General features: G+C 50.4%; 1 protein-coding gene across 3 annotated transcripts in view; it reads left to right on the top strand.

The window, feature by feature from the left end:
- SCUBE3 (signal peptide, CUB domain and EGF like domain containing 3) overlaps nucleotides 1–27,011 on the top strand; it is a 37,368-nt gene extending 10,357 nt beyond the window's left edge. Inside the window, exons 2-23 of one of the 3 annotated variants that reach the window (XM_041760379.1) lie at nucleotides 2,851–2,973; nucleotides 4,113–4,238; nucleotides 6,680–6,814; nucleotides 7,994–8,119; nucleotides 8,301–8,417; nucleotides 10,504–10,551; nucleotides 12,862–12,978; nucleotides 14,659–14,781; nucleotides 15,262–15,378; nucleotides 15,878–16,003; nucleotides 16,279–16,395; nucleotides 16,534–16,638; nucleotides 16,929–17,045; nucleotides 17,388–17,546; nucleotides 17,781–17,996; nucleotides 18,343–18,504; nucleotides 18,693–18,860; nucleotides 19,387–19,548; nucleotides 19,962–20,159; nucleotides 20,655–20,807; nucleotides 20,932–21,011; nucleotides 22,694–27,011. In XM_041760379.1, the coding sequence (XP_041616313.1) occupies nucleotides 2,851–2,973; nucleotides 4,113–4,238; nucleotides 6,680–6,814; nucleotides 7,994–8,119; nucleotides 8,301–8,417; nucleotides 10,504–10,551; nucleotides 12,862–12,978; nucleotides 14,659–14,781; nucleotides 15,262–15,378; nucleotides 15,878–16,003; nucleotides 16,279–16,395; nucleotides 16,534–16,638; nucleotides 16,929–17,045; nucleotides 17,388–17,546; nucleotides 17,781–17,996; nucleotides 18,343–18,504; nucleotides 18,693–18,860; nucleotides 19,387–19,548; nucleotides 19,962–20,159; nucleotides 20,655–20,807; nucleotides 20,932–21,011; nucleotides 22,694–22,843 (2,945 nt within the window). In that variant the 3' untranslated portion in view covers nucleotides 22,844–27,011. The remainder of the gene's footprint in view (nucleotides 1–2,850; nucleotides 2,974–4,112; nucleotides 4,239–6,679; nucleotides 6,815–7,993; nucleotides 8,120–8,300; nucleotides 8,418–10,503; nucleotides 10,552–12,861; nucleotides 12,979–14,658; nucleotides 14,782–15,261; nucleotides 15,379–15,877; nucleotides 16,004–16,278; nucleotides 16,396–16,533; nucleotides 16,639–16,928; nucleotides 17,046–17,387; nucleotides 17,547–17,780; nucleotides 17,997–18,342; nucleotides 18,505–18,692; nucleotides 18,861–19,386; nucleotides 19,549–19,961; nucleotides 20,160–20,654; nucleotides 20,808–20,931; nucleotides 21,012–22,693) is intronic. The other 2 variants (XM_041760388.1, XM_041760396.1) reach the window with 2 other exon arrangements.
- Nucleotides 27,012–27,881: the final 870 nt, after the last annotated feature.

The raw sequence follows: 27,881 nt of genomic DNA, 5'->3' as shown, positions 1-27,881 counted from the left end.
ACTAGCAAGCATTGAACTGGAGGGAAAGCAAAGAACTGAGAGCCCAGATAGTCTGGTGTAGACTCAAGCGAAGCACCCAGTAATTGGGAGACAGGCCTGTTCCTTGGAGATGGCCTAGAGGAAAGGCTTGCTGATGGGTTTCCAAATTGCCCTACTGGCTGCTGGGTAAGGGATGGCGAGAGACAGAGAGGGCTCAAAGCAGGATGGACAGGATGATTATTAGTCACTGGGATTGTCCAATGCCCCATGCCAGCCTCAAAGACTCACAGGGCATGGATATAAATGTGGGGACAGAGAATAAGGACTGGGACCTCTGGATACCTTGTCTTAATGCGTTTAGCCACACTTGAAATTTCCTCTTTCCTCTTCTGACAGTCAAATGCTTAGCCAGTCTCCAAAACTCAACTTGAATCCCACGCCTTAGGAAGTTTTTGGTCCATCCCACGCCTAGGAGCATCCCTTATGAACTCCAAGAGCAGTGCTCCAATAGAACTTCCTGTGATTGGGATGCCTGGGTGGCTCAGTGGTTGAGAGCATCTGTCTGCCTTTGGCTCAGGTCATGATCCTGGGGTCCTGGGATCGAGTCCCATATCGGGCTTCGTGCAGGGAGCCTGCTTCTTCCTCTGCCTGTGTCTCTGCCTCTCTCTGTGTGTCTCTCATGAATAAATAAATAAAATCTTTTTTTTAAAAAAAAAAGAACTTCCTGTGATGTCTGAAGTGCTCTCCATTAGTGGTAGCCATTCGCCACGTATGGCCACTGAGCATTTGGCCTAGTGCAACTGAGCAACTGAATTTTAAATTAATTTAAATTTAAATGGCCACTTAATGCACTAGGCCAAGTGCTCAGTGGCCAAACTTGGCTAATGGCTACCACTAATGGAGAGCATTTCCGACATCATAGGAAGTTCTATTGGAGCACTGCTCTCAGAGTTCATAAGGGATACTCCATCAGTTGGGCCTACTGATACTCCACACAGCCTCTATCTACTATCTACTATCCTTCTTGCCTTCTCTCATGAACTAGTCTTCATGCCCGCCTTCTCTGTTCTTTCATCTGCGGATGAATTCCCAGAGTGGGCCAGCAGGTAGACACCATGATTGTAGAGCCTGAGGTGGAGAGTAAGTTTGAGTTACAGCAGTTGGTCATGGCGGACTGCCGCAGAGGAGTCAAAGAGAGAAAGTAGAGTGCAGAGCTGAATAGAAGCCCAGAAGATTGGAGGCAGGATTTTGGGGGCACTCTTCCAAATTTCCGTTCTCTTCACCCCACGAAGCTTTGGTCCTGCCCCCGAAGTACTTCTTGAAATTGGGAAGCAGAGGACAATGAACTATTTCAAGCAATGATTCACAGGTGTCTAAGTTGGAGTGATTCCTGGTCCACTCGTTCATTCATATTCAGTAAAAATCAAGCACCTTTAGGATTTGGATTCCATAGCTTGGTGATAAGGCCTGAGAATCTGCATTTTCACAAAAGCCAGGCAACTCTGCAATCCTCTTCTCTTGATCACAAATACCATTCCTTTATTGGCAGGTTGCTACTTATACACTTGGGTTCCCCAGTTCACAGCTAGAAGTAGCATCTTCCTCCTCTGATGTTCCTTTTCACAGAGATTCTCAGTCCTGGCTGCACGTTAGACTCACTGGGGAGCGTTTGAAAAATACTGTGGGCTTGTTGACTAAGACCTCTGGGGATGGGTCTGGGCCTCTCCTAGGGGAGTTAACTCTGATGATGTGTAGCCAGGGTTGAGGACCCTGTCACCTTATCTCTAATGTCTCTGTGACTCTCAACCACACCCTACCTCATGTTACTGGTCTCTCCTTTAGGCTGGGCTGAGTCACCTCGGAGCCTCCACAGCCTTCATCATAGTACCTTCCACAAATACACCCTGTAGAACAATTTTCAACCGAATGCAACATGTTGCCATATTTTAGTTCTGCTCTATGCATACCATAACACTGCCACAGAAGTTGGAATCTTTTGCCCAAAGATGATAAATGATTCTCTCTGCTATGTCCTTGGAGAACCATTCTCTTTTTTGCTAGATCTTGGCTGGCCTCTTAGTTTAGCATAGCTCTGGGAAGAGCACCTTGTGTCAGAGCGAAAGCCAGGAGTGAGATGAGTACCCTGGGTTAGATGGAAGAGTTCAAGGTGGTGGGCTGAATGAGCCTGAGTCAGCTGGAGAGCCAAAGGGCTCCACTGATCAGGCTTCAGGTTGCTGGTACCAGCCCCTGCCAGGTCCTGGTCCCTCTGCTATTGGCAGCACAGGGGCTGAGGGAAATCTTCTAGGATGGAACTTCTTTCCTTTAAAGATTCTTGGCGCCTTAGTGGGCAAGTGGGAGCAGGCCTGGTCTCAAGCAGAACTGTGAGGCAGATGAGGATTTCTCAGGTGCCCTGTCTCCTCTGTTTCTTCCTCCTTCAATTACCAAGGGCCACTGGACCCTGCCGCTTTCTCAGAGGCCACTGTCCCTGTGCTTCTTCTCTTCCTCCCACCCAGCCCCCTTCTAAGCCTGCTCATAAGAGAGGTGAACTAATTCACACTGAATTGAATATTTCTAATAAAGGTAAGTGTGCTACCTAAGGGTTTTTGTTTTTAAATCGGAGTGTTTCAAATGATGGAATTTTAGCTGTCACTGTGGATTAAGTATTTCTGAGGGGAGTGGGGGGGTCTTTCTGAATTCCTGAAATTACAGAGTCAACCCACTGTGAAATTGGGAGGGTGTGGACGAGCATCTGTCTCTGGAAGGGTCACTGTGTCTATTTTAGAGGAGAGAGGATTTTGCCCTTGGGGAACCACCTTCAAGGCACCTGTGGAGTGTGCTGACCATCTCATGTGCCCCCTCTGCCCCTGCCAGATGTGGATGAATGTGTGGAGGGGACCGATAGCTGCCACATTGATGCTCTCTGCCAGAACACCCCGCGGTCCTACAAGTGCATCTGCAAGTCTGGCTACACGGGGGATGGGAAACACTGCAAAGGTGAGGCTGGGAGGGTGCTGGGGAGGGGGACCTGCCTGAGAGGGGAAATCGGTGCCACACCAAGGCCTGCAATCCCTGCCACCGGCAGGAGGAAGAGGCTTGGGAGGGGAGGCTGTTTTTTCCCAGAGAGGGCACCACAGAGGCCAACTGAGGCTCTGGTGGTAAGAGTTCACAGCCTCCCAGCTAGGGTGGGAGGGGGATCCAAATCCTGAGATGAAGGCCGGAGGTGCCCTGACATTGGGACCTCCATCTTTAGACCCTCCTACCATTCCCACATAGGATGAGAACAGACAGTTCACCGCAGGGGAAATTCGTACCGTAAACAAACACAGTCTTCCCCTCTCATAATTAAAGCAATGCAAATTAAAGCACTCTTGAGATGTTATTTTAGATTTATGACCTTCCATGTTGGTAAGACTTTAGTGGACAAGGTACACTCATTAATTCTTGGTGACATTATAAATTGAAGAGTGATTTTTTGTCAGGCCTAGCCAGAATCTGAAAAGGTATTTATACCCTTTGACCCAGAAATTTAATTCCTAGGGACTTATTCAAGAGAAATTCAAAGAAACAAAATAATGTACGGGGAAAGGTGTTCTTTAATGCATTATTTATGATAAGAAAATAAATGGAAGGAAGAAAGAGTGAATACATTATGATATAGCAACGCAATGGAATATTTTGCAACCACGTACAGGTGGTAATTAGAAAGACTGGGTGGAGACATATGAAAATGTTTATGACTTAAGTTTATTTATATGTATGTATGTATGTATGTATTTAGAGAGGGAGAGAGTGGTGTGGTAGGGGGCAGAGTGAGAGGGAGAAAGAGAATCCTAAGCAGGCTGCACATGGGGCTGTCATGGGGCTCGATCCCACGACCCTGAGATGAAATCAAGAGTTAGATGCTTAACTGACTGAGCCATCCAGGCACCCCTGTGACTTAAGTTTAGATGAAAATAGCAAAATGGTTTATGGGCTATGAAAGTAACTATGTAAACACATATATACACACACACAGAGAAAATATATATACATACAAACATACATATTTAAACCACCACAGGGCTGAGCCCAGGGGAGGACAGTGAGGGAGCATGCTAGTGGGTCCGGCTGCCTCAGATCCTCTTTGCCCACAGATGTGGATGAGTGCGAACGAGAAGATAATGCGGGTTGTGTGCACGATTGTGTCAACATCCCTGGCAATTACCGATGCACCTGCTATGATGGATTCCACCTGGCACATGATGGACACAACTGTCTGGGTGAGCAAAGGAGAGGGAGAGGAGGTGTGGGCAAGTGGTGTCTTGTGGGGAAGGAGTTGTTTCCAGCATTTCCCATTTCCCAGGCCAGGAGAGGAAAGTGATCAAAAAGCTGCATTCTCACAAAGTAAAGAACAAGGTGAGCCTCTCCTTTGAGACAGGGTGCTAAGGATGAAATAATTCTACTGCTGGATGAAAAACATCAGAGGGGATGCTGCTTGAAAATGCTCCCAGGGCAAGGGCCAGAGGATGACAAAAATGGGTGTAGCCACAAGGAACGGAGCATGGTGGGAAGGCAATTTGGCTCCATGCTTCAATAAATGGGAGGAATGTTAAATGATGATGATGATACTGATGGTGATGATGATGATGATGCATCCCTGGGCCCCGGGGAGCCTCTAACCCTTAAAGGCTGGTTCTCTCCCAGCTTGTCCTGCAATCTCCAGGTTCACCCTTTTCTCACTTCTTCTGGCCTGATCTTTGTCCCAGGAACTGGGTCAGAGATAGGAGACTTTCTAGGGGACAAAATTCAACTTTGGTCTCTTAATCATTTTGGAAAATTACCGGGACCATGGCAGATTCTTCCCCAGGTGGAAACACTGAAGCCCGAAGCAGAGAAGGATTTGAGGCCAGGAGACTGGAAGACTAGAAGACCAGGAAAGGCAGAGAAGAGGAATGATGCTCAGAAAATTGGGCTAGGCTGCTTCCCCACCAAACTGATAAATTATCTGAGGTTCTATTAGTTGAGGAGAGCCTCCTTCCTACAGTGCTGCCTCTAGACCTAAACCCAGTCACATCCCATCTTTGGACCAGACTTATAGGTTTCCATTGCCAACCCAGGCCTCTATAGCCTGACCCCTATGGGGCCTTCCCCCCAGCCCTGACCACCTGGCCACCTCTTCTACCAGGAAAGGACCTCACTTCTCTTCCACTCAGTCACCTATGAGGGCCTCTTTGGAGACTCCTTTGGAAAGAGAATCTATGACACTTTGACCAGGACAGTGAGTTTCCTGCAGGACAGGAAACATCGGTTTCTGAGTTATTTGGTTGCTTTTGACCTTTCTAGGCTCCTGATTCTCACCAAGTCTTGTTTTCCTGTGACCTGGGGAGAACTAACCAGAGGGATGAGAGAATGAATAGGCATAGGAAGGGTCAGAGGGAGCAAAGGTCTACCAAACCCTAGCCTTAGGGTTGTGGTTCAATTTCTCAACTCTATCTTTGGCTTTTAGGGGAACCCTAAGTCATCCATGCCCTGGGCCTCAGTTTCCCCACTGAGAACTGGAAGAAAGAACTTGGCTAGAGCAGCAAAGTCACAAGGTTGCACTAGAAGGGAGCAAATAGAAGGACGGACAGTAGGATGGGTCAACAGTGGGAAGACAAAGATGGGGAGAAGTGAGAGAGGGGGAAGGGACAGGAAGGAATAAGGCAAAGGATAGTATACCTCCTTGACTTTACCACAGATACCTCTCAGGCAGGAACCTGCTGGATCCATGCCCCTCTGCCCTTGGCCAGAAAGGGGGAAAAGGACGGGATTTCAGGGCTCAGCAGAGAGGATGGGAAGAGAGGGGCAGATGAGGGCCTCAGGAGCTCAAACTCCAGCTGCTCTGTTTGGAGACCAATCTCCCTGAAGCCTTCTGGGCCAAGGAAAACCGAGAAGGGCTATAGACTCAAGAGGGCAGTAGGTAGCACAGAGATGGAGTCAAGGCATTGAAGTGGGAGCCCCAGAATGAGCTTGGCTCTGGGACCTGGGGGTGGTGATTTGGGGTAGTAATTAGGGTGTGGCCTGGCAGCTTTCCTCCCACCCCTCCCCGCCAAGCTACCAGACTGTTTTGTTAAACCAAAATAGGAGAAAGGCTAGGGACTGTGGCAGCAAGCCCAGGCATGGGGGGAAGGGAGGAAGGACGGGACTGTGGCCTGTCCACAGAAATGGTCCCTGCCCTACAAGGAGTTGAGGCTTGCTGCCTTTACCCACATTGCCCCTCAGACCTAGCACCATGGCCACAGCCCTCCCTGCACTTAGAGCCAGTTCCACATTCTCTCATTCCCTGGCTGTGACCACTGCCCCAGTGCCTCTCTCTGACCAATCCCTATCCTTACCATCATCTCTGTTCCTCTTGTCCTGGCCCCTTTCCTGATCTCCTCTGCCCTCACACCCAGTTCCCACAAGTGAGGGAAGGGGAGGCCAGTCTTCACCTAGAAGAGGCAGGTTCAAATGTCCCCTCTCCACCAGTGTAGCTCCCCAGCTCTGCCCTCTTAGGATGACCCCTTCAAGAGCAGTGGGGCATTCACTGATGAGTGGGTAGGAACTTTCTGGCCTAAGGCTTGGTGCTGAATTGGGGCAGGGAGGTTGTGCTAGATTTTAGGACCGTTCTCAGCCCTTGATGCTAAAGTCTCAGGATCCTGGGCTGCACCCCATGGCCTCACCACCCACCTATCCTACACAGATGTGGACGAGTGTGCCGAGGGCAACGGTGGCTGTCAGCAGAGCTGTGTCAACATGATGGGCAGCTATGAGTGCCACTGCCGAGAGGGCTTCTTCCTCAGCGACAACCAGCACACCTGTATTCAGCGGCCAGAAGGTCAGCCCATGACCATGCAGGGCCCAGCCCTGCACCCCCAGGCTTCTCTCCACCTGCTGGGAACTTTTCCCTCAATACCCGCTATGTCTCACCCTCTGTTCAGAACTCCACTAGCTCCTTTTGCTCTAGTCCCTCCACCTAGTCATATCCTAAGGGCTCCATGGACCAACACTGTGCTGGAGCAAAATCTGGAGGAGTTCATTTGGGGTTGGGATCAGTGTGGGATTGAGGTCACTATGGGGTACCCTCTGTCCAGACCCAAGATGGATGTTGTGCCAAACCGTGGATGGCTGACCTCTCAACTGCTGTTATCTGAGGACCTCACCAATGTCTTATTCTTGGACTGGATAGGGAAGGTGAGGCAGGAATAGTGGGGTATTGTCTGTTTCTGTGACTCTGCCATCCACCTGCACCCCAAGCCTGCGACATCCCTGAGGACAGGGCTACGCCTAATTCATTTTGTGTCCTCGGAACCTTATATACTGCTCTGTATGTAGTGGGAGCTTAATAAATATTTGTGTAATAAAATCTTATAGTAATGAGGGGCACTCACCTGGTTCAGTTGGTAGAGCAGGTGACCCTTGATCTCGGGTTGTAAGCTGGAGCCCCTTGTAGGGCATAGAGTTTACTTTAAAACTTAAAGTAATTATCTGCACCAATTATTTCCTACTCACATTATTATCTTCTTCCTGATTTGATGGTAAGCTCTTTGAGGAAAGACATCATGTTTGTTTGTTTTAAAGATTTTATTTTTAAGTAATCTCCATATCCAACATGGGGCTCAGACTCACAATCCTGAGATCAAGAGTCACCATGCTCCACCGACTGAGCCAGTCAGGCACTCCCAAGAGATATTTATTTTTCTGGGTCCTTCCTAAATCCACTGGTACCTAGCACAGTAACTATTAGATACTACTTTTGGTTGTCTGAAGGAGAGGGTGCTTGTGAAGGGCTTTGGGGGCGCTGGGTATTAATACCTATATATCATTCAGAATGACTCTGAGCCCCACTCATTAGCACCAAAGCAGGATGGGGGTTGGTGAGGGGGAGTTCCTCTCATCTGTGTTGCAGCCTCAGTGGATTCTCTCAATTTCCTAGGCCCCAACTATCCTACCCGTTCCTCTTCCTCCAGCATCCAGAGATACACAGAGCACTCACCTCCCTCCTCTTACTTTTTAGAAGGAATGAATTGCATGAACAAGAACCATGGCTGTGCTCACATTTGCCGGGAGACACCCAAAGGGGGTATTGCCTGTGAATGCCGCCCTGGCTTCGAGCTCACCAAGAACCAACGGGACTGTAAACGTGAGATAACTGGGATGGCAGTGGAGGAGGAGAGACAAAGAGGAAATGCATGGGGACTTGGCAGCAAGACATGGGAGGCAAAGGGAGCATGGGAGAGGCGACTAGACCAATCTCCATGCTGTGGAGAATGGTGGTACCCAAGGAAAAGCAAGCTGACAGGCCTCCCACCCTCTCTGCACAGTGACGTGCAACTATGGTAATGGTGGCTGCCAACACACGTGTGATGATACAGAGCAGGGTCCCCGGTGCGGCTGCCACGTCAAGTTTGTGCTCCATACGGACGGGAAGACGTGCATCGGTGGGTGAGGCCAGTGAACACGAGTGCACCTGTGATGGGGGTGAGGGGAGGGTCCCTGGGGAGCCCAGGGAGGCGGGAGCACACGGGGCCAGGTGCTAGGCACAGAATGATTGGCGAGTGGACTGAAGACCCAGATGACAAGGCCAGGTCTAGGAAAGGACAACTCTGAGAGCTTGCAGGGCTCACTCTCTTCTCTGCCCCACCCCTGGGGGCCTTGCCATCCTCTTTATCCAGGGCACAGTTTTGCCAAAGTGGGAATAATCAGCAGAGGTGCGTGTTGACCAAGGCTGTGCTTAGGAGGGGGAGGAGAGCTGGGCCAATGCAACTGACAAAGCCTGACCTGAGGCCCTGGTGACTAGCATGGGAAGATGGGAGCTATCACATCCCTTGGTCTGCACTCTGGAACTGGGGTTGGGACACAGTATTCTTTCCTGGAACAGCCAGCCCTGAACCAACAAATGGGGTTTCCTGACTCCAGGTGTCTTCCTCTCCATCCTGTGTATCCTGGCCTGCTCCCCTCCCCAGCCCCCCTCATTGCCTCCTCTCTCCTCCACACCTCTACCTGCAGCCCTTCACTGCCTCACCAGCTCCAGCCTTCCATCCCTCTCACCCTGGCTGGGGCCTTCTTAACACCTGGATCCCTTTTCCTGAATTCCTAGGCCTTACCGCACATACCTTCAGGTACTATAGATGGATTTAATTTCTTAATTCCTGGAGCTGAATTCCTAACGCCTTCTGTCTTTAGGTATTTTGTGAAGGCCAATTACTGTGTGCTCACAGAGTGCTGAGAGAGACAGTGGGACAAGGTGCCCCTTGGAGAAGTGGGAAACAAAAGGGAAGGGTCTGGTCAGGGAGCCAGGCAGGGGTGAACTTGCTGTGTGGGCAACAGGTATTTATGGAGGCCGGTCATCTCAGGGGCTACAGAATGTGGAGGACAAGGAAGCATGAACACAGTCACTGTGTATTTGTCAGAAACATGACATTCAGCTTAAGAGCTAGACTCTCCCCATCTCCCTCCAGTGACCCCACCCATCTCTGCAGACAGCACTGCCCTACTCCCTGGATAGAAGAGCAGGGAAACAAATGATGCTGTTAGAGGTGTCCTCCAAGTACCTGCTCCAGAAACTTCATACACATGGCTCTAAACTTCTTTAATTAAACTCTCTCCGGCTACATGTTTCCCTCTGAACTAACCCTTCAAAGACCCTGGGACACTTTTAGGTCTCCGTGTCACCTTCTCCTAGCTGGTTCCTTCCAGCTCCTTTCATCTTTCCCCTCATAAGTTGAGTTCTTCTGCTTCTTAAACCTCCCACCCCCTCCCCAGGACATACTCCCACATTCTCAGAGTCTCCCAAAAGAAACTGCATGCCGTCCCCAAAGAAAAGCTGCATGTATCAGGACAGAGCTCGGACTAGTGAATGTGGGGCCAGCTCCCTCTCTGGCTTCCTTTTGTTCAGATAGTCCTGGGCATGGCTGCTTTTGAAAACACATCGTGTAAGCTTGAGCTCTTCTCTAATGCAAGACCCAATCTGTCTTCTGGACCATGGCCAAATGAGGCAGAAGAGAGCAAATGAGGCTTTCTAGGGTTGATGGCTATATTCTTCCCGAGTTCTTCTCCCTCTTTTCCCATAGAACTTATTTTGCCTTGTGCTAATCTCATTTTTCTCCCCAGCCCTGGTAGGAGGAAATGTCATTGTTTGGGGCCACCAGGACATTCAGGTTTAGTGGGGAGATGGAGAGGCCAGTATAATTGAGCCCAAAGGGTGGGCCCCCTTTGGGATTTGGCAACTTGTAAGATTTGAAATCACATCCCAGCTCTGCCGTTGGCATGTTGTGTGGTACTAGGCCCATGACGACCCCTTTCTGAGACTCTGTTTTCCATCAGTCACTTGGTGGGAGCCTAGCTTCTTTGAGGACACCAGGCAGGACAAGGCTGGAGAGCTAAGTGTAGGAGTCTCTGGGCTCATCACTTGGGGCCAGTGGTTTGGGCCTACAGGGTGGAGGAGGGTGGGGAGGGGGCTGGGACACAGTGGGCCACAGTGGCTGCTGCCCAGCATCTAAACAGCTTTTTTACAATGTCAAACAGGGGAAAGGCGGCTAGAGCAGCACGTCCCCCCTCAGGCCGTTTCTAATGGTAAATATGTCTGCTGTCTGTTGCTCTCACTGGCTTGCTAGGGGAAGGGCTAACCTGCTGGGGCTCCCACTAACTGCATGCCCATTGGGCCCAGCCTGACTGGACTCCAGCCAACCAGCAGGGCTCCCCTGAAGCCTGGGTACCGGGCCCATTGGGTGACAGGAAACCCAAGAGTCCCCAAGAGTGGGCCAGGGGGGCCTTCATGTTGGTTTTGTCCTTCTTTGTTTCTGTCACTCTCCTCCTCTCCTTCCTCTCCTGCTCTCTCCTGCCACCTTCTCCCACACTCACTTTTTAACACCTCACCCCTTTTCAGCCATCTGCCCCCTCCCTCTTTCTGCCTTCTACACAGCAGAAGACCCAGCAGTTCCATCTCACCCGCTGTGCTCATGAGATGGCTGAGATAGGGTTGGGATAGTTACAGGCCATCCCATCCTTGGGGTTGTGTCCTTACCTGGGCCAGCTCACAGCCCCAGCATCACTAGCCATTCTGTCCCACCATAATGGGTACCAGCATGACACCTGAATTCAGACTGACCTGAGTTTGAATGCTGCCTATGCCACTTTCTAACCTCAAGCAAGCTACTTGCTTCTCTGATCCTCAGTTTACTCTTAACAGGGAGACTGAGAGTTCTCCCTTAGGGTTGCTGAGAAGACTTGGGACAGTGTGTGCAGAGGATCTAAGTGCCTGGCACGGAGCAAGCATAGATTAAACTGTGGTTTAATCCCCCACCCAAACGCTGCCCTACAGGAGAGGGCAGCTATACCCAGGTTCCTGGTCTGACCTGCATGGACACTGTGCCAGCTTGGCTGCCCCCCACCCCGGATCCCTCCAAACGTACCTAGTCTTGGTGCAGGATCTCTGTTCCCTCTCCCTGCTCCAGAGCTTGGGGGACCTCTTATACTAAGAGCACTCCTGGGGGGAATGGCTAGGCTTGGAGCTTGAACTCAAGGTTCTCTCTAGGTTCCTCTCATGGTCTTGAGGAACCTCAGGAGTCTAGGGTGGGAGTGGCACATAAGAGATCCCACTGTGGCTGCTCCCAGACCTGGTCCTGGTTGTATTTGAGCAACGAGGGCCTGACTAGGGACCCACAGGCGGAGTTGGGCTTCTTCTAGAACCTTGCTTTGGTGGCCTCCTTGGTGACAAGGGTTGTGCCTGGTTTTGGGAGCCAAAGATTCAAAATGATAGGATTCTCTGCTGCTTTTCTCATTCAGTTCCCCTGATTTGGAGAACCACTCTCCTTTCTTCCCTAGGAGAGGGCTTGGGATTTTGTCTCTCCAAAAGGAGACCTCTAGGCCCCCCAGAGGATGGCCTGCACCTCCTCCAGATCCCTCGGTCAGGGCCTTGCACTATTTGAACTGACGGTTTTCCCCTGCCTGGGCTCACCTGAGCTGCAGTTTAAACTTGTTTACGTCCTCTTCTGAATTCAGAAAATAGAGTGATCCATCCATACTCCCCCTATGGTGACTCTTCAGTGAAGAGAGAACTTACCAGTCAAGAGGGGACAACGGAAGAGACTTAGCTCTGAAGTTTTCTAGTTCTGTAACTCTTTTATCTACCTTCTTACATCCTGCCTCATCCTTTGGATTCTTCTTTTCCCATTGCCCTCCTCCCCTACCTAGACAGTCTCTCCCCATTAGGAAAGGAAAACAACAACAGAACAGCCAGCTTATCTCCATCTGGAACAAAAGGGAGGTCTTGGGATGAGTTGGATGTAGCTGGGCAGGGGCTGGGAAATGACCAAGTTTGTGCCTCTCCTCTGAGAATGAGCAGTTAGGCCTGGAACTGGGGATCTTTTTTTAAGAGTGTGGAGCCAGGCGGAAGGGGAAGATGAATTAGTGGCCATCCCTCAGCTGTCTTAGGGATCACTAGGCTCACTCTTCCCCAGACTGTCCTACCCTGGCCCCCCCAACCACCAAAGAAATAGTTGGAGGGAAGGAGGAAGAGACTCCTATCTGTCCCTTCTTGTTCCCTGGCGGCTGAGAACCACTCTTCCTGAGCTCCCATCCCTCCCTGCACCCTCCCTACTCCACCTCCTCCACCCCCTCAGCACATTCCTGCCTGACAGCTCTGGCTTGTACCTGCCTCACTGCTGTCCACCTTGTTTCAATCAAGAAGGGGGCAGGGAAGTGGACTGCTTGGCTGCACTTGTGAGGGGATGGGGGCTGGGAGCCTCCACGGAATGCTCCTTCAAAAGCCCAGGGAGGCAGCTGAGGCCTTCCCTTGGGCCTCTGCGCTCTCTACTCCCCTCAAGTCTGGGACTCTTCCAAGCCAGTAACCCAATTACCATCCCCTACCTCCCTCCTATACAGAGACCTGCGCTGTCAACAACGGAGGCTGCGACAGTAAGTGTCATGATGCGGCCACGGGTGTCCACTGCAGCTGCCCCGTGGGCTTCATGCTGCAGCCAGACAGGAAGACCTGCAAAGGTAAGGGCTCTCAGGAGACAGGAGCACAGGGGTAAGGGGCTGAGGTTGGGACCAGAGATACAGTACCTTTTATGAGACCTCCTCAACCCCCCGAGGCTATACTGATTAGAAAGAACTGAGGGCATAGCTAAGGCTTGTCTCTTTTCCACCTTTCCCATCCCAGTTCAAGGGGCACAAAAGTCCAGCCAGTTCCTTAGTGCCCCCTGCCCACAGCCTACCTTGTTTTCCTTACTCTCATTCCTATCCCTCTGTGGGTTCCTAACCCTCTTGCTTAATGAGCATGCCACTCTCATTTGTCCCTGGTCTAGAAGGATATTTGAGCCCTGACTGTGTGTGTACAAGGTCACAGATGTGTTCTGTAACCTTCTTAACCCACATTCCCCAGACCTTTCCAAGTGGAAAGGCTATACCGGTCGGAGGGAGAATAGGGTAGTAGCTGGGAGTGCTGATGCTGGAGCCTGGCTACCTGGGTTCAGATCCCAGCTCTGCAATCCAAGGCAAATTACTTAGCATCTCTGTGCCTCAGTTCCCCTACAATGATAGTGCTTGTTGTAAGGATTAGATCAGTTATATATAAATTATATATAAAGTACTTAGAATGGTACCTGACGTATGGTAAGTGTCTTATGTTAGTGATTATTATGGTATAATTTCCCATATTGTCCATCCTATTTCCCTTCCTTTTAATAAGCCAGGTCTGGGAGAAAGGTGGAGTGGGAGAGCAAAAGGGAGGGCAGCCATACTGATAATAATGAGTCATCAGGTCCGGGTCTCCTGGTCACAAGGAGGACTGGGTTCCTTCTTTGTGTCTTTGGCCCAACAACTGGCGGAGAGGATGGGGAGACAGGGAGGGCTGGGGCAGCAGGTCAGACAGCCAGAGTTGAGAGGTTTTCTGCTGAGAAGGACTGTTGACAGGTATGCTAAGAGTGAAGTGGAAGACTTGCCCTCTTTGCCCCCTCCCCCAAGTAGGGGTGAGTAGCCTGGGTCCTGTCTGCCACCAGCTTGGGGAACTTGACCTCAGGAAGGAAGCTGCTCATGGGCCCCCCCTTCCCTTCCCTAGTGCTGAAAGCCGCCTCAGGCCTGAGCCTCTCCAGACCTCTTCCAGTCCAGCCCCCTGCTTGCCCCCCTACCCCCACCCCGCAGCTACCCAGCCTCACTGGCTCTCCTGGAGGTCCTGGTGCCTGGCTGTCTCCTAGCTCCTCCTCTCTGAGGGGCTGCCCCTTTGAATCCCCCTTCTCTGTGCCACCCCACACACCATGGCCCAGGGCTCTTAGGCTAGGTAGGGGTGGGGGGCAGCAAGGTATAAACCTGATCCACTAGCCTTTTGGGGGAAGGACCATCAGCACAGAATGAGGGGCAGAAATTCACATATGCTTCAAATGCCTACCTACTTCCTACTCCAGGTAGGGAGGGCCTGACTCTGCTTCCCATCTGTCCCTTTCTGAGAGGGCTCAGTCCCAGGAATGGTGTTCCTAATAGCCACAGATCCCAGGAAGAGGGAAGAAAGACACCAGAGAGTGAGAGCGGGGTCAGAAGGGCGGCGGGCCCAGGGCTCTGCTTGATTTTCTCTGTCTTTGCAAGGGCGGGAGGGAGTGAGGGAGGCAGGAAAGGAGGTCATCTTATTTGTCTCTGGCCTTAGGTATCACCTTTGATTCTCTCTACTTCATCTTGCTTCCCCAGACATAGATGAGTGCCGCTTGAACAATGGGGGCTGTGACCACATTTGCCGCAACACGGTGGGCAGCTTTGAATGCAGCTGCAAGAAGGGCTATAAGCTGCTCATCAATGAGAGGAACTGCCAGGGTAAGCAGACTTGGGCCAAGGGGAAAGCCTTGGGAGAGGTTCTAGGGGTAGGAGAGCTTCAAGCAGCCCAGAAGGCCAGGGTCTTGAGAAGGTCAATGGACACCATGGGGAGTCTCCATAGCCAGTGTCATGCCGCAAATTAACAGACATACCCCTTCCTCTTGATGGACCAGCTATACCTTGCTCTTGGCAAGGAGGAGGAGGGATGGATTTCTCCCCAATTCAAACCCTTGGTGGGATCTGACCTGCCGGACCACATATGGTGGCCCTGATCCACAGGTACCAGATTGCACCATTCCCCACTCAAAAGACTGTAAGTGGAGGGGCACAGGGAATGGGCAGGCAATGTTAAATCGCTGATCCTAGGCTGGTCCATGAGGGAGGGCCAAAGCCCCTCACGTGGGTCCTTCACCTGGGCAAGGGGTCCCAGTGTCAAGTGTCCCAAGACAGATTCAGTGGCTTGCATCCCTGTTCTTCCAGATATCGACGAGTGTTCTTTTGATCGAACCTGTGACCACATATGTGTCAACACACCAGGAAGTTTCCAGTGCCTCTGCCATCATGGCTACCTGTTGTATGGTGTCACCCACTGTGGGGGTAAGCTAGCAAATTTAGACGATCTGCCACCTGGCCCCTCTCACCTCCAAACCCTTCAGTTGAATAAGTTCCTGAGTTGGCTTGTGGCTATGGGCAATCCCCCGGTGCACATGCCATGTTTGTGTCCCTCATGATGACTTGGGAGAAACTGAGACACTAGGAGACGAGAACAGAGAACAGCATCCTGCCTCCCCAGTATCTATCCCCCATCCCATCTCTGCCTCTTTGACTCCCATCCTCAACCTCCTTTTTATAGCCCCAGTGGTAGGCAGGAGTGGAAGGCTTTAAAAAGCTTGTCAGCTGGGTCCCTTCTTAGTCCATCGTTCTTTGACATGGGACAGATATAAGGGAAGAAGGTCCTAGGCTTGAGCTTTTCCCAAGACAATAGTCATCTTGGAGTGCCTGGAACTCTAGCCAAGGGTCCTCCTCACTCACTGCCCCACTCCCTGGCTCCTACTGCGCCCCACCATTGTTGGTGTCTCTCTACTCCTTCCCCCAGATGTGGATGAGTGCAGCATCAACCGGGGAGGTTGCCGGTTCGGCTGCATCAACACTCCTGGCAGCTACCAGTGTACCTGCCCAGCTGGCCAGGGCCGGCTGCACTGGAATGGCAAAGATTGCACAGGTGGGCAGCACCCTCTGCTGGCCAGAGCTGGCACTGCACTTTTGCGGGTGGGTGGGAATTGGTGTCCTGCGCAGAGGAAGCTGTGAGGTAGTAGGGGAGGAGAATGTAGCTATTTGAGTTAGAGACATGAAGCTTCTGGTAAAGAATCCCTTCATCAGTCTCTTTACAATTAACCGTTCTGCATGTAGCTAATTCTCTTCCTCCAAATTAGCAAAAGGTGAAGGAGGGCAGAAGAGGAAGACCCTCTCTTCCTCAGGTCTCTCTCCCCTTCCTAGAGCCGGTAAAATGTCAAAGCAGTCCTGGTGCCTCAAAAGCCATGCTCAGCTGCAACCGGTCTGGCAAGAAGGACACCTGTGCCCTGACCTGCCCCTCCCGGGCCCGGTTTTTGCCAGGTATATAGAGGCAGTTGCTGCAGGGCTGGCAGGGAGGAAAGGTTGGCTGTGCAGGGAGCCCTTCCACTTCCCTTGCATTACTCCAACCAGCGGGTGTTGGGTGGCCAGGCCAGAGCTGTGACAGCCCCCTTTTCTCAGAGTCTGAGAATGGCTTCACGGTGAGCTGTGGCACTCCCAGCCCCAGGGCCACTCCAGCCCGAGCTGGCCACATCGGGAACAGCACAAACTCCAACCACTGCCATGGTGAGCACCAGCCCGGAGGCCTTGTTCCCACCTTATCCTTTTGCTTAGTCACCCCTATTTCTCTCCATTAATCCTCCTGGCCTTACTTTTTCCTGGATCCCCTTCCTTGCCCTGTTATTCTTCAAACCTTCTGCCTTGCTCCCTCTGCCCCTAACATCCGATTCCCCTGGCTTTCATAACCCTTCTCCAGCCAAGCCCCTGGCTTGTTGCCCAGTTCCTTGATACCCTCCACAGTGGTTCCCACCCCCACAGGGCCCCCAGGCCATGCTGAGCTTTTGCCATCCCTCTAGAGGCTGCAGTGCTATCAGTTAAACAGCGGGCCTCTTTCAAGATCAAGGACGCCAAATGCCGTTTGCATCTGCGAAACAAAGGCAAAATGGAGGAGGCCAGCAGAATCCTGGGGCAAGGTCTGGACTGGGGACCCCACTCCAATGGGTTGTCTGGCCACCACACCCTTCCCACCCCTCAGCTCCTCTGTTTAGCGAGATCTCCAAAAAACTACTGGGATCCTGAACATCCTGGACAGAGCAGGGGAAGAGATCCCTGTAGGCACAGGACCCAAGGAAGTCCTGGGATACCCCCCCACGCCCCACCACCAAATAACTGGTATCCTACATTAAAAGCGAACTGAGCTAGTTGTGGAGATCTGGTGAGGTCTGTCTGGGTCGGGGTGGAAAAGTGAGAGCTGGGAGTGAGAACTTTCTCTCCCCAGGGGCTGCCCCTGGGGGTTGACAAGGCCTCTCCCCCAGGGGGTGCCCCCTGCTCTGACTGCCAGGTCACCTTCATCCACCTCAAGTGTGACTCCTCTCGGAAGGGCAAGGGCCGGCGGGCCCGGACCCCTCCAGGCAAGGAAGTCACTCGGCTCACCCTGGAACTGGAGGCAGAGGTCAGAGCCGAAGAAACCACAGGTGGGACTGGGGGCACTGCTGGGAGGAGGGTGGAGAGCCGGGGGTCAGAGGTGGGGAAGCCACAGGTCTCAGCAGCAAAGGAAGGGGCAGCGCCTCTACTAAGGGCAGACCCGGCCCACCACCAAGCTCAGGGACCAGTCTTTTTTACCATGCCCCTCCTAGCTTTGCCCCCTGCCCTCCAGCTCACCGCCACTTTCTCTGCCTTCCCCGACTCCTACCATCATCTACCACCAGCTGCCTGTGGACTGCACTGCCTCCGACAGCGAATGGAACGACGACTGAAAGGGTCCCTGAAGATGCTTAGAAAGTCCATCAACCAGGACCGCTTCCTGCTGCGTCTGGCAGGCCTCGATTATGAACTGGCCCACAAGCCAGGCCCAGGGGCTGGGGACCGAACCGAGCTGGTAGAAGTCTGTAGACCTGGACAGCACCGTGCCGGGGCCAAGTGTGGTAAGGGAGCTTGCTGGGGAATGCGGGAGTGGGAAGGGCCCAACTTGGGCCTGACCCAGAGCAGGACACTTTACAGCCTTGGTTGTACTTCAAACCGTGAGGCAGCCAAGACCCTGTGGCCTATCACCCTCCTATCCCTCGTCCTGGGCTGAAATCTAGAGGATGTTATGTCTAGAGGGACCATCAAACCCCCTGTGTGTGGCTTTGGCCCCTGATCTTCCCAAGCAGGATTCTCTCTATTCCCAAGAGATTCTCCTTGAATCTGGGGGAGTGGGAAGGGGAATCCCAGGCCTGGGTGGCGGGAAATAGGGGGGGTGGGTGGCTAGCACGGCCGACTCTCCCTCAGTCAGCTGCCCGCAGGGAACGTATTACCACGGCCAGACGGAGCAGTGTGTGCCATGCCCAGCGGGCACCTTCCAGGAGAGAGAAGGGCAGCTCTCCTGCGACCTTTGCCCTGGGAGTGATGCCCACGGGCCTCTTGGAGCCACCAACGTCACCACATGTGCAGGTGCCAGTGGGGTCGGGTGGGCACTGGGACGCCCACGGGGCATGGGATTTCCCAAGGGCAGGCCCAGGCTCCAGATCACTCTCTTAGCCAACATCCTGTTTTGTGTGCCTCTGTCCCCTGTGACTGGGTGATCCCGTGGGGATGACCAGGACCATCCCCATCAGAGCTGGGCCCTTGATTCATTGCAGGTCAGTGCTCGCCTGGCCAATACTCTGTAGATGGGTTCAAGCCCTGCCACCCATGTCCACGCGGCACCTACCAACCTGAAGCAGGACGGACCTTGTGCTTCCCATGTGGTGGGGGCCTTACCACCAAGCATGAGGGGGCTGTCTCCTTCCAGGACTGTGACACCAAAGGTGAATGGACTACTCGCTGGGGGACTCCCTAGCTTGTACTACTTCCAAGAAAACTCTCCAAGTCCTCAGAGCAAACCTAACTATGCTGCCCTACCATCTTCCCCAGACTGAGCAAGGCCCACCTGCCTGACCAACCATACTGTCCTGCTCAGAGGGCACATCCTGACCCCCCACCAGCCTCAAGTCCAGGAATTAGGGAATAAATAACAGTCCCACTTACCCCATCAGCTTTGGAGAACTGGTAACACATTCCCTTAGTATTACAGATGAGTTTCTATAGGTCTGGCACTAGGCTCAAGTGCCTGAAAGAAAAGGATCGGCATGGTAGCCAATTACTCTGTTCAAGTTTGTTCATCCCTTGGGCTTACAGTCTGGCATGACTAAGAAAGGCTGGGACTCTGGAAGGAATTTTGGTGTCTTCAGTCCCCTGCTTCTCCATGATGAACATGTCCTGCTCATCCCATGCCCCAGAACTCCCACTTTCCCACCATCTCAATTAACTCCTGCCTTTCCCCCTTGCCTGTAGTCCAGTGCTCCCCTGGTCACTACTACAACATCAGCATCCATCGCTGCATCCGCTGTGCCATGGGCTCCTATCAGCCCGACTTCCGTCAGAACTTCTGCACCCGCTGTCCAGGAAACACAAGCACCGACTTTGATGGCTCCACCAGTGTGGCCCAATGCAAGAGTACGTGGCAGGCCAGACTGTGGAAAACGGGGTAGAGAGGCCTGGGAATGGTGGGCATGGGAAGATGTTGGGGTGGGATAAGGAAACCAACAGGGAGCAAGGCTAGGAAGTGGACTGGCAGGAATGTCCCATTTTCCATCTCTCTCAATTCACTCAATCTCAAGACCAGTAGCTGGGATGGGTCCTGTGGCACCCTCTCCCTGGACACAGGTAATGGGGAGACCAAAGAGGTGAAGTGAGACAAGAAGGTACTAAAAGGGCAGAAAGGAAGATGGACCCAGAACTTGGAGACAGATGATGAACCAGGAAGGTGGCTTGCCTACACGTGTCTGGTTTCCACTTTGAAATGCTTCAACATCCCTAATCCATTTCCCTACTGACTTTACTTCTCTTTCTTGCACCTTTCTGTACAGATCGCCAGTGTGGTGGGGAGCTGGGTGAGTTCACTGGCTATATCGAGTCCCCCAACTACCCAGGCAACTACCCAGCTGGCGTGGAGTGTGTCTGGAACATCAACCCCCCACCCAAGCGCAAGATCCTTATTGTGGTACCCGAGATCTTCCTGCCATCTGAGGATGAGTGTGGGGACGTCCTCGTCATGAGAAAGAACTGTGGGTGGCTACAGAGCTGGGCCAGGGGAGGGCAGTTCAAATAAGATTGGGAAGGAGAGAGAGAAAGAGAGGGAAAGAGAAGGTTAGTACATGAAGAAGTGGGGAAGTGAGAAGGGAGGCCGTGGGAGGAGAGCTAACAAAGGAAAACAGCAATGAATGTTTTATGTTTGATGGAGAGCAGAGTTAAAGCCAGCACTGGGACTAGAAATCTAATAGGGTTAAACATGTGTCACTTTCCTGTTCTAGCATTTTTGCTCTTCCATTCATTTAAATGTCAAATTTCTTAAACTCTGTGGGTGCCTGGATGTCAAAGAGGAGTTGTGGAACAAGTGGAGGGCAGGGGGAGAAGACATGTATATGCTGGAGGGTGGGGGAGGTGTGTGCACTGGGAGGGGGTGGGTTCTGTCAGCATGACTTCTTCCCCCACAGCCCTCCTCCAGGAGGGCTTGGGCAGCCTGCCCTGCTGCTCTCCTGACCTGCTGCTTGCCTTCCCAGCCTCCCCATCCTCCATTACCACCTATGAGACCTGCCAGACCTACGAGCGGCCCATTGCCTTCACGGCCCGCTCCAGGAAGCTCTGGATCAACTTTAAGACAAGTGAGGCCAACAGTGCTCGTGGCTTCCAGATCCCCTATGTTACCTATGATGGTGAGCAGGGGCAGGAATGCCAGGGAGGTGGGTGAGAAAGGGGAGGCTCATGAGTCTTCAGGGGGAGCAGGGAGCGCAGGAAGAGTTTCCAGCCCTAAACCGCTCCACTTGGTTGATTTTGCAGAGGACTATGAACAGCTAGTAGAAGACATCGTTCGAGATGGCCGGCTCTATGCGTCTGAAAACCACCAGGAGATTTTAAAGGCAAGTGAACATGCATAACAGTAAGAACAGCCAGCATTTAATGAGCGTGTAACAGTATGCAGGCAGTAGGCTGAAAGCTTACATGAATAGTCTCATTTGGTATGCACGGTAGCTCTATGAACTAGGTACTTTCATCATTCCCACTTTGCACCTAAGACAACTGAGGCACAGAGAGTTGCAGAACTTGCCCGGTGTGTCTGAGTCCATCTGACTGCAGAGTCACTCACGCTACCTTACACTGTGGGGGGAGGCAGATGAGGAGATGAAATGCCTCCTACTGCTTGCACAGTAGGAGAAATATGGAGCACACATAATATGGGGCAAGGGAGGTACAAGAAGATCCTTCTGTATTAAGTCCCTCCCCTCCCTGCCTCCCTCTTCAGTTCCCACAGAAAAAGAGCAGATCTAGTGCAGCATGACCTGTTTTAAAGAAAAATAAATGTTACCAGCATTGAAGAATAAACTAGACTCCTGGGTTTGTGGATCCCAGTTTGAGAAAACTTTACTTAGCAAACTACAGTCCTAGCCACAGTATTATCCTTCACAAATTATCCATGCAAGAAAAAGTTTTATCTTTATGGTTACTAAAATCATTTTTATAAGGCCATCAGAATGAGAGACACGATGACAAAAATCCAGAACTTGCAGACTACAAAGGAAATAATTTCAGCACTGCTTTTTGAACATGTTTTAGAGCATCTGAACCCTTAATTCAGATGTGCTGTAGAACTCTGATGCATATAGTAGTGGAGCTGTTTTGATTAAAGTGGAGATGAGAGGCCGGAAGCCCTGCCTCTTCTTTTAAAAACCTGCTGATGCCAAAGGGAGAATACTAGCCTAGAAGCCAGAAGATCTGAGTCTCAGTGCACAGTGCCTGGCACCTCATAGGCTCTCCACACACCACGTTGCTGTTTCAGACAGAATGGTCAGAAAAGGCCTCTGAGAAGAGACCTGGATCAGGTAAAGAGCTACGCATTAGAAGATCAGGAAAAGAGCATTTCAAGCCAAGGAGCATGGGAGCAGTGTGGCATGTCTGAGAACCCACAGGAGGCCAGGGGAGCTCAGCAGAATAAGAAAGTCCAGGGGGGCTGGAGAACAGAGAGCAGAATATGGATCACGTTCAGTCCATGGGCCATGGAAGGGACTGGACTTTACCGGGTGAAAAAAAAGGAACCAGAGAAGTGTTTTGAATAGAAAAAGGACATGATCCAATTAAAAACCAAAAAAACGTCACTTGGGCTGCTTTAGGGGAGAACAGTCTATTAGAGGCACAAGGGTAGGTAGAAGCAGGGAGACCAGTTAGGAGGTTACTGCAAGTAGTCCAAGTGAGAGATGATGGTGGCCTGGACAGGGTAGTAGCTGTGGAAGCTGTGAGAAGTGGTCAGACCCCAGATATGTTTTGAAGGTAGAATCAACAGGATTGGTTGTGGTTGTGGGTAAGAGAGAGGAGTCAAGGATGACTCCAAGGCCTGGGGCCTGAGCATCAGAAGGGTGGATGGAGCTGCAAATGACTGAGCTGTAAGATTCTCAAGGACGAACAGGTGGTAGGGTTGGAAATCCAGAGTTCACCTCTGGGTATGCCTATTCACCATCAAGAGGGGCTGCTTCTAAGTTGAGGCTTGGTGTTCCTCTTTCCCACTCCCAATGCTGAGGCTGACATGTCTACCTGCTATCCTCTGCAGGACAAGAAGCTTATCAAGGCCTTCTTCGAGGTGTTGGCCCACCCCCAGAACTACTTCAAGTATACAGAGAAGCACAAGGAGATGTTGCCAAAATCCTTCATCAAGCTCCTCCGCTCCAAAGTTTCCAGCTTCCTGAGGCCCTACAAATAGTGCTCCTGGGGCCCAAGACCCAGGTTTTAAAGCCCCCAGACTCCTTAGCCCTCAGAGCCGGCAGCCCCCATCCTGAGATGAGGAATTCTCTCCTCTCTTTCTTTTGGAGGAAAAAAAATATCATTATAGACCAAGCACTCTCCCTTTCTGTCTCTCTAGCTTCCTTTCCTGCCTCTCTCTGCCTCTTTCTTTCTCCCTCTCTCTCTTTACTATGGTCCCTTTTCCTTACATACTCCCTGGAAAAGCCATTAAGTGCTGGCTCTATTCCCCCTGAGGGGTGAAAGAACAGCATCTCCTTCCCCTTCCCAGCCACACTGCCCATTTTACCAGCTCACGTCCCTGGCCCCATCAGTTTGGAAGGGTGCTAGAGGCCCACAAAGGAAGTGGGTCTAGTGGGGGATGGGGAGGGGGAAGAAGGGCTTCTGCCATTATAGGGTCGTGCCTTGCTAGTCATGAGCCAAAATGTCCCCTGGCTGTGCCCCCCAGGGTGATTCAAACAACCCAGGGTTCTGCCAAAGAATCCTTGACCTTCAGGCTTAATGCCAGCACTGGTCCTCTGGGGCACGTGGTTTGAGCCCTGGACTGCCCACACAGCTAGCTGGCTTTCTTGTCTACACAGCTCCTCTTTCTTCCCCCACATGCCTGCTTGGGGTCCAATCCAGGAGGGCTCACAAAAGGCCCATACCACTGGGCTAGTGGATACTAGCTGAATGAGGAAAAACAGCAGGCATTACCATGTTGAATGTGCCGCTGTCACTCCCCAAGAGGGAAGACTTAGCTCTGCAGGACAGAAACCAGGTTTTAAAGCATCACCAAAAAAAAAAAAAAAAAAAAAAAAAAAAAAAAAAAAAAAAGGAAGAAAAAAAGAAAGAGAAAGAAAGAAAGAGAAAAAGAAGAAAGAAGAAAGAAAGAAAGAAAGAAAGAAAGAAAGAAAGAAAGAGAAAGAAAGAAAGAAAAAGAGAAAATGTATCATCTGAAGGACTAGACTACAAAATTGGAAGCCAGCCTCAAACACTAACCCCTTTTCTTTCTTGTCTTCCTGGCCCAGCCATCTTCTCACCCCTACCTGAGTGCTCCCTGGGGGAGCCCTACTCTCCTTGCTAAGTGTTGTCCTTAGAGAAACATGGCTGCTGACCAGAAGCCAGCCTGGGCCTTGCCCCAAAGTTGTCTTTCCCTTGTAGCCCCAGATGGCTTGTGGGCTCCACCAAAGAGGATCCTGCTCAGCAGCCAGCCAAGAGCCACCTACCTCTGGCCCCAAGCTGTGGGCAACAAGAGGAATGTGTGCACACTTGGCGAGCCTTCTGTCCACCCTGTCCACATCTAATAAGTGCAATCATTTTGAGTCTTCCTATGTTGTCTAGAGGGAGGAGTTTTGTTTTCTGGTTTTGTTTTTTGTTTTTGTTTCTTTTTCTTCTATTAGAACAACCCTATTTATAGCTGCCCAAGAGAGAAGAGTGTATGTTTGAAGTGGAAGAAAAAAGGTTTTGAATCTCATGAACCTTGAGTGCTGGAGCATCTGATCTGTCTCTGCTCTCCCACCAGTGGCCATCCAGACTGCTGGAGCGCTCAGCTGGGGGAACCCAGAACTGTAGCTCAGAGGCACCTGATGTGTAGGAGTAATTCTGGGGACATGATGGAGCAAGAAGAGGGACCTGTGTTTGCTAAATCAATCCTGCCATCCCTGTGTCCCCCCATGGATTCAGCATGGACCTCATGGTTGTAGAGGCCAATGAACTGGTCAGTGATTCTCCACCCTCAAGGAGGGAAAGCCTCCGTCTTTTCCCTGCCTTCATCCTGTTTTCCCCCAGGTGTGCACATGAAAGAGGATCAGGACAAACCCCCAGGGGATGGGGTGACTCAGGGCCCTGAGGCCAGAGACAAGGCTATGGGTACCAAGAATAGGACAAGTTATCTAGGCATGAAGTTGTTTGCCTGACCTTGGTGGTCTGCCATTCCCTCTGGGAACAGACTCAAGACTAATTCCTCCACTACTGTTTTTCAAAAGGAAGAATCCAAGTCCATGCCCAAGCTCACATCCTACACCTCATTCCACTGCTGCCTATAAACTTATTTTCCATTTGCTCCTTTTAGTTTCCCCAAAACTATAGAAAGCTATAGTTCTATTCAATCAAAAGCTGCCGATTAACTTCTAGGGTTCATTTCTAAGTGACTGTCCTAGGCTTTTGCTCCCCCAGGAGACTCTAAACAAAGACACTAAACAAAGGGGCTTGCACCATCCCCTCACTCCCTAATCAGTAGGCCTTAGGGAGTAGGTAGCCAAGGTCAAAGCTAGTTCCCCTGAACTCCATTAGCCAACACCATGACCCTTGGAAGCAGAGTATCTGGCTTCTTTTGTCTCTCTGAGTCTCTGAGGGCTCTGCTATAAAGACAAAAAAATGGCTGCTTGCATGCAAGAAAATGGCCATTTAATAGAAGTATCAACACTTCCCAGGAAATGCCATGAAAACTGCTTTAAGCAACTCTGACCATCCTAATTCTCCACCAGAAGCTAGGGTAACTTTCTGATTCTCTCCCTGCCATTGCATCTCTCTTAGCTAAAGAGAGTACTTCTCAATTTTATGCCTCAGGGTCTGGCTTCTTGCTCTCCTCCTTTCTTGTCACCCCATACATATACACATAAACATACTTCCTCCAATAATTTATTTCATGGTTTCTGGAAACTGCAAATGATTTCCACAGTATGGAAAGTATGTATAGACCACTAGGCTTCTTAACTAATGTCAAAACAGAGCTTGGTGAGCAGGTAAAGATCTGCTAATGTCCATCACGCTTAGTTTAGGTTGTCCTGCAAGTTGGGGTTAGCAATCCAGGCAAAGCTGCTGCTCAACCTATGGAGGAGGCCAGTCCTGGGGCATCAAACCAGGGGGTGAGTGGACTGAATGAGTCAACACTCAGGGACTCTCTAGGCCTTTATAGGTCAGACAGAAAAAAGGGTTTTTACCAGTATAGGGAAGGAAGATGGTGTGAATGGGAACCCTTCATGAACCAGTCCCAAGGCCTCTGCCCGAAGGTGTGTTTACAGGGCTATAGGACCGTGAGGCCTCATTTATCTTAGTATAAAACCTGCCCTGATCTGAGTCTGGGGATGGGAAGCCATTTCTGCAAGGACTCTGAGCGCCAAGTGGTACACATCAGAAAGGCACTTAAATATTCAGCAACATGGCAATTCCTTTTTACTTCTCTTCCTCCCTCTTTCTATATTACTAGGCCAGGTCCATTCCCTAAATCTGAAGGAATGGGAAGGAAACTCTCAGTCAGGAAAAAACTGACCAGAGCCCAGACTTGAGCTGTCCTGCCCCAGACCTATAAACTCCCAGAGGCAGACATTGAGCTGTGACTGCTCTGAGTAACTCCAGCCAGGATTGGTTTAGTTTGAGGTAATGGAGGCTCAGACTTGTTGCTGCAAGTTCAGTTATACAGCCCTGGTCTCTGGCTCTAAAGAAATTTTTTGTATCTGAGAAGTGTTCTCCCTATGTATGTTTGAGGGGACTTTGTAGTGGATTGGTAGGTCATATCTCAAAATGTCAGAAAACAGAGTATTCAAACTTTGGTATTTGCTGCTTAACCTCAATGTAACAGGCTCAAACTAGGGGAAAGAAGACAAAGCATAACAGATCATAAGCAGAAAATAATGTTAACCTGCTTGGCTTCTTTCTAAAGCACAGTAAGAGAAAAAAGTGGAAGCAAACAACACAAGGATATCTTTAAATCTGACCTGTCTCAAAGATAGCACACCCTGTCCTTGGGCTGTTATTTGGACTAGGAACTCTTTAAGAAAATATATGATTAGGGAGAATAGAACCCCTAGTTCTGTTATTAGCTTATCTACACAACACATTTTAGCAGTTTGGACAAACTGAAAACTTTATTCTTCTATGTGAGTTAAACTGAAGTTTCAGAGAATAATCATTTCTACATGGGAGACTTTTTTTTAATGCAGAAGAAAAAAATCTCAAAATGTTGTATTTATATCTGCCTTCTACTGCTGCCAATATAGTAAGCATCTCCTACACAATCAACAATAAGCAGTAAATGATGCAGTTCATAGAGTATTTTGCACTTGGGGAAAAAATGTATCTGAACTTGTAAAAAGGAATGTTTGGATTTTGTATTGTCTTTTTTTATTATTATTATTAAAATACTAAATGAAACTCCTTGGCCTGACATCTTTTCCTTTGTCTCAACAGTTTATCCTGGAGCTGAAATAGCTTTGAGGAAACAAAGTATCTTCTGGCTTCCATACAGGACTTATATTTTTCATTTATCCATCTTATTCCTAATGATTTTGGAATTTGAAAAGGCCTGTCTCTTTGTCTATTTTTTTTTTTAAAGATTCTATTTATTTATTCATTAGAGACACAGAGAGAGAGGCAGAGACACAGGCAGAGGGAGAAGCAGGCTCCACGCAGGGAGCCCAACGTGGGATTCGATCCTGGGACTCTAGGATCACACCCTGGGCCGAAGGCAGGCACTAAACCACTGAGCCACCCAGGTGTCCCGTCTTTGTCTATTTTTAAAGGCAGTATCAAGAATTATCTCTTAAGGAGGGTCTAGGGAGTAGGGGAAATTTAGGGTATTTAGTACAGTTCTCCAAATCTAGTCAGGCCACAGGTTCCCTAATTAAGATGTCCCACTCTACCAAATGCCAGGACTGAGAGTCACCCAAATTTGTTCCTTTTATGCAGTATACTCTTGGTCACCCAACAGAATTTTGAAATATCATCCAGCCACTGAGACCATTCCTACTACAGGGCAGGAATGCAATTTCTAATCTCTTACAAATGAATAGTCCCAATTTCTAGGCTCAGAGATGATAGATAAAACTTAATTGTTACAATTCTATAATTCCCTGACATGATATTTTATTGGATTTAATATCTATATGATGTAGCAATTTAAGAGAAACAAGGCAAAATCTACCTAATCAAAAAATACGTTGGGTTGGCCTACTAGAACCCTGAATTTCCCTGTTTAGCATCTATAAAGGATAGGGAGGCACATTCACCTCACAATTACT

The sequence above is a fragment of the Vulpes lagopus genome, chromosome 1 (genome assembly GCF_018345385.1).
Source record: "Vulpes lagopus strain Blue_001 chromosome 1, ASM1834538v1, whole genome shotgun sequence".
NCBI lineage: Eukaryota > Metazoa > Chordata > Mammalia > Carnivora > Canidae > Vulpes > Vulpes lagopus.
Note: the sequence above shows the minus strand (reverse complement) of the source record. Positions and strands in the feature narration are given on the sequence as shown.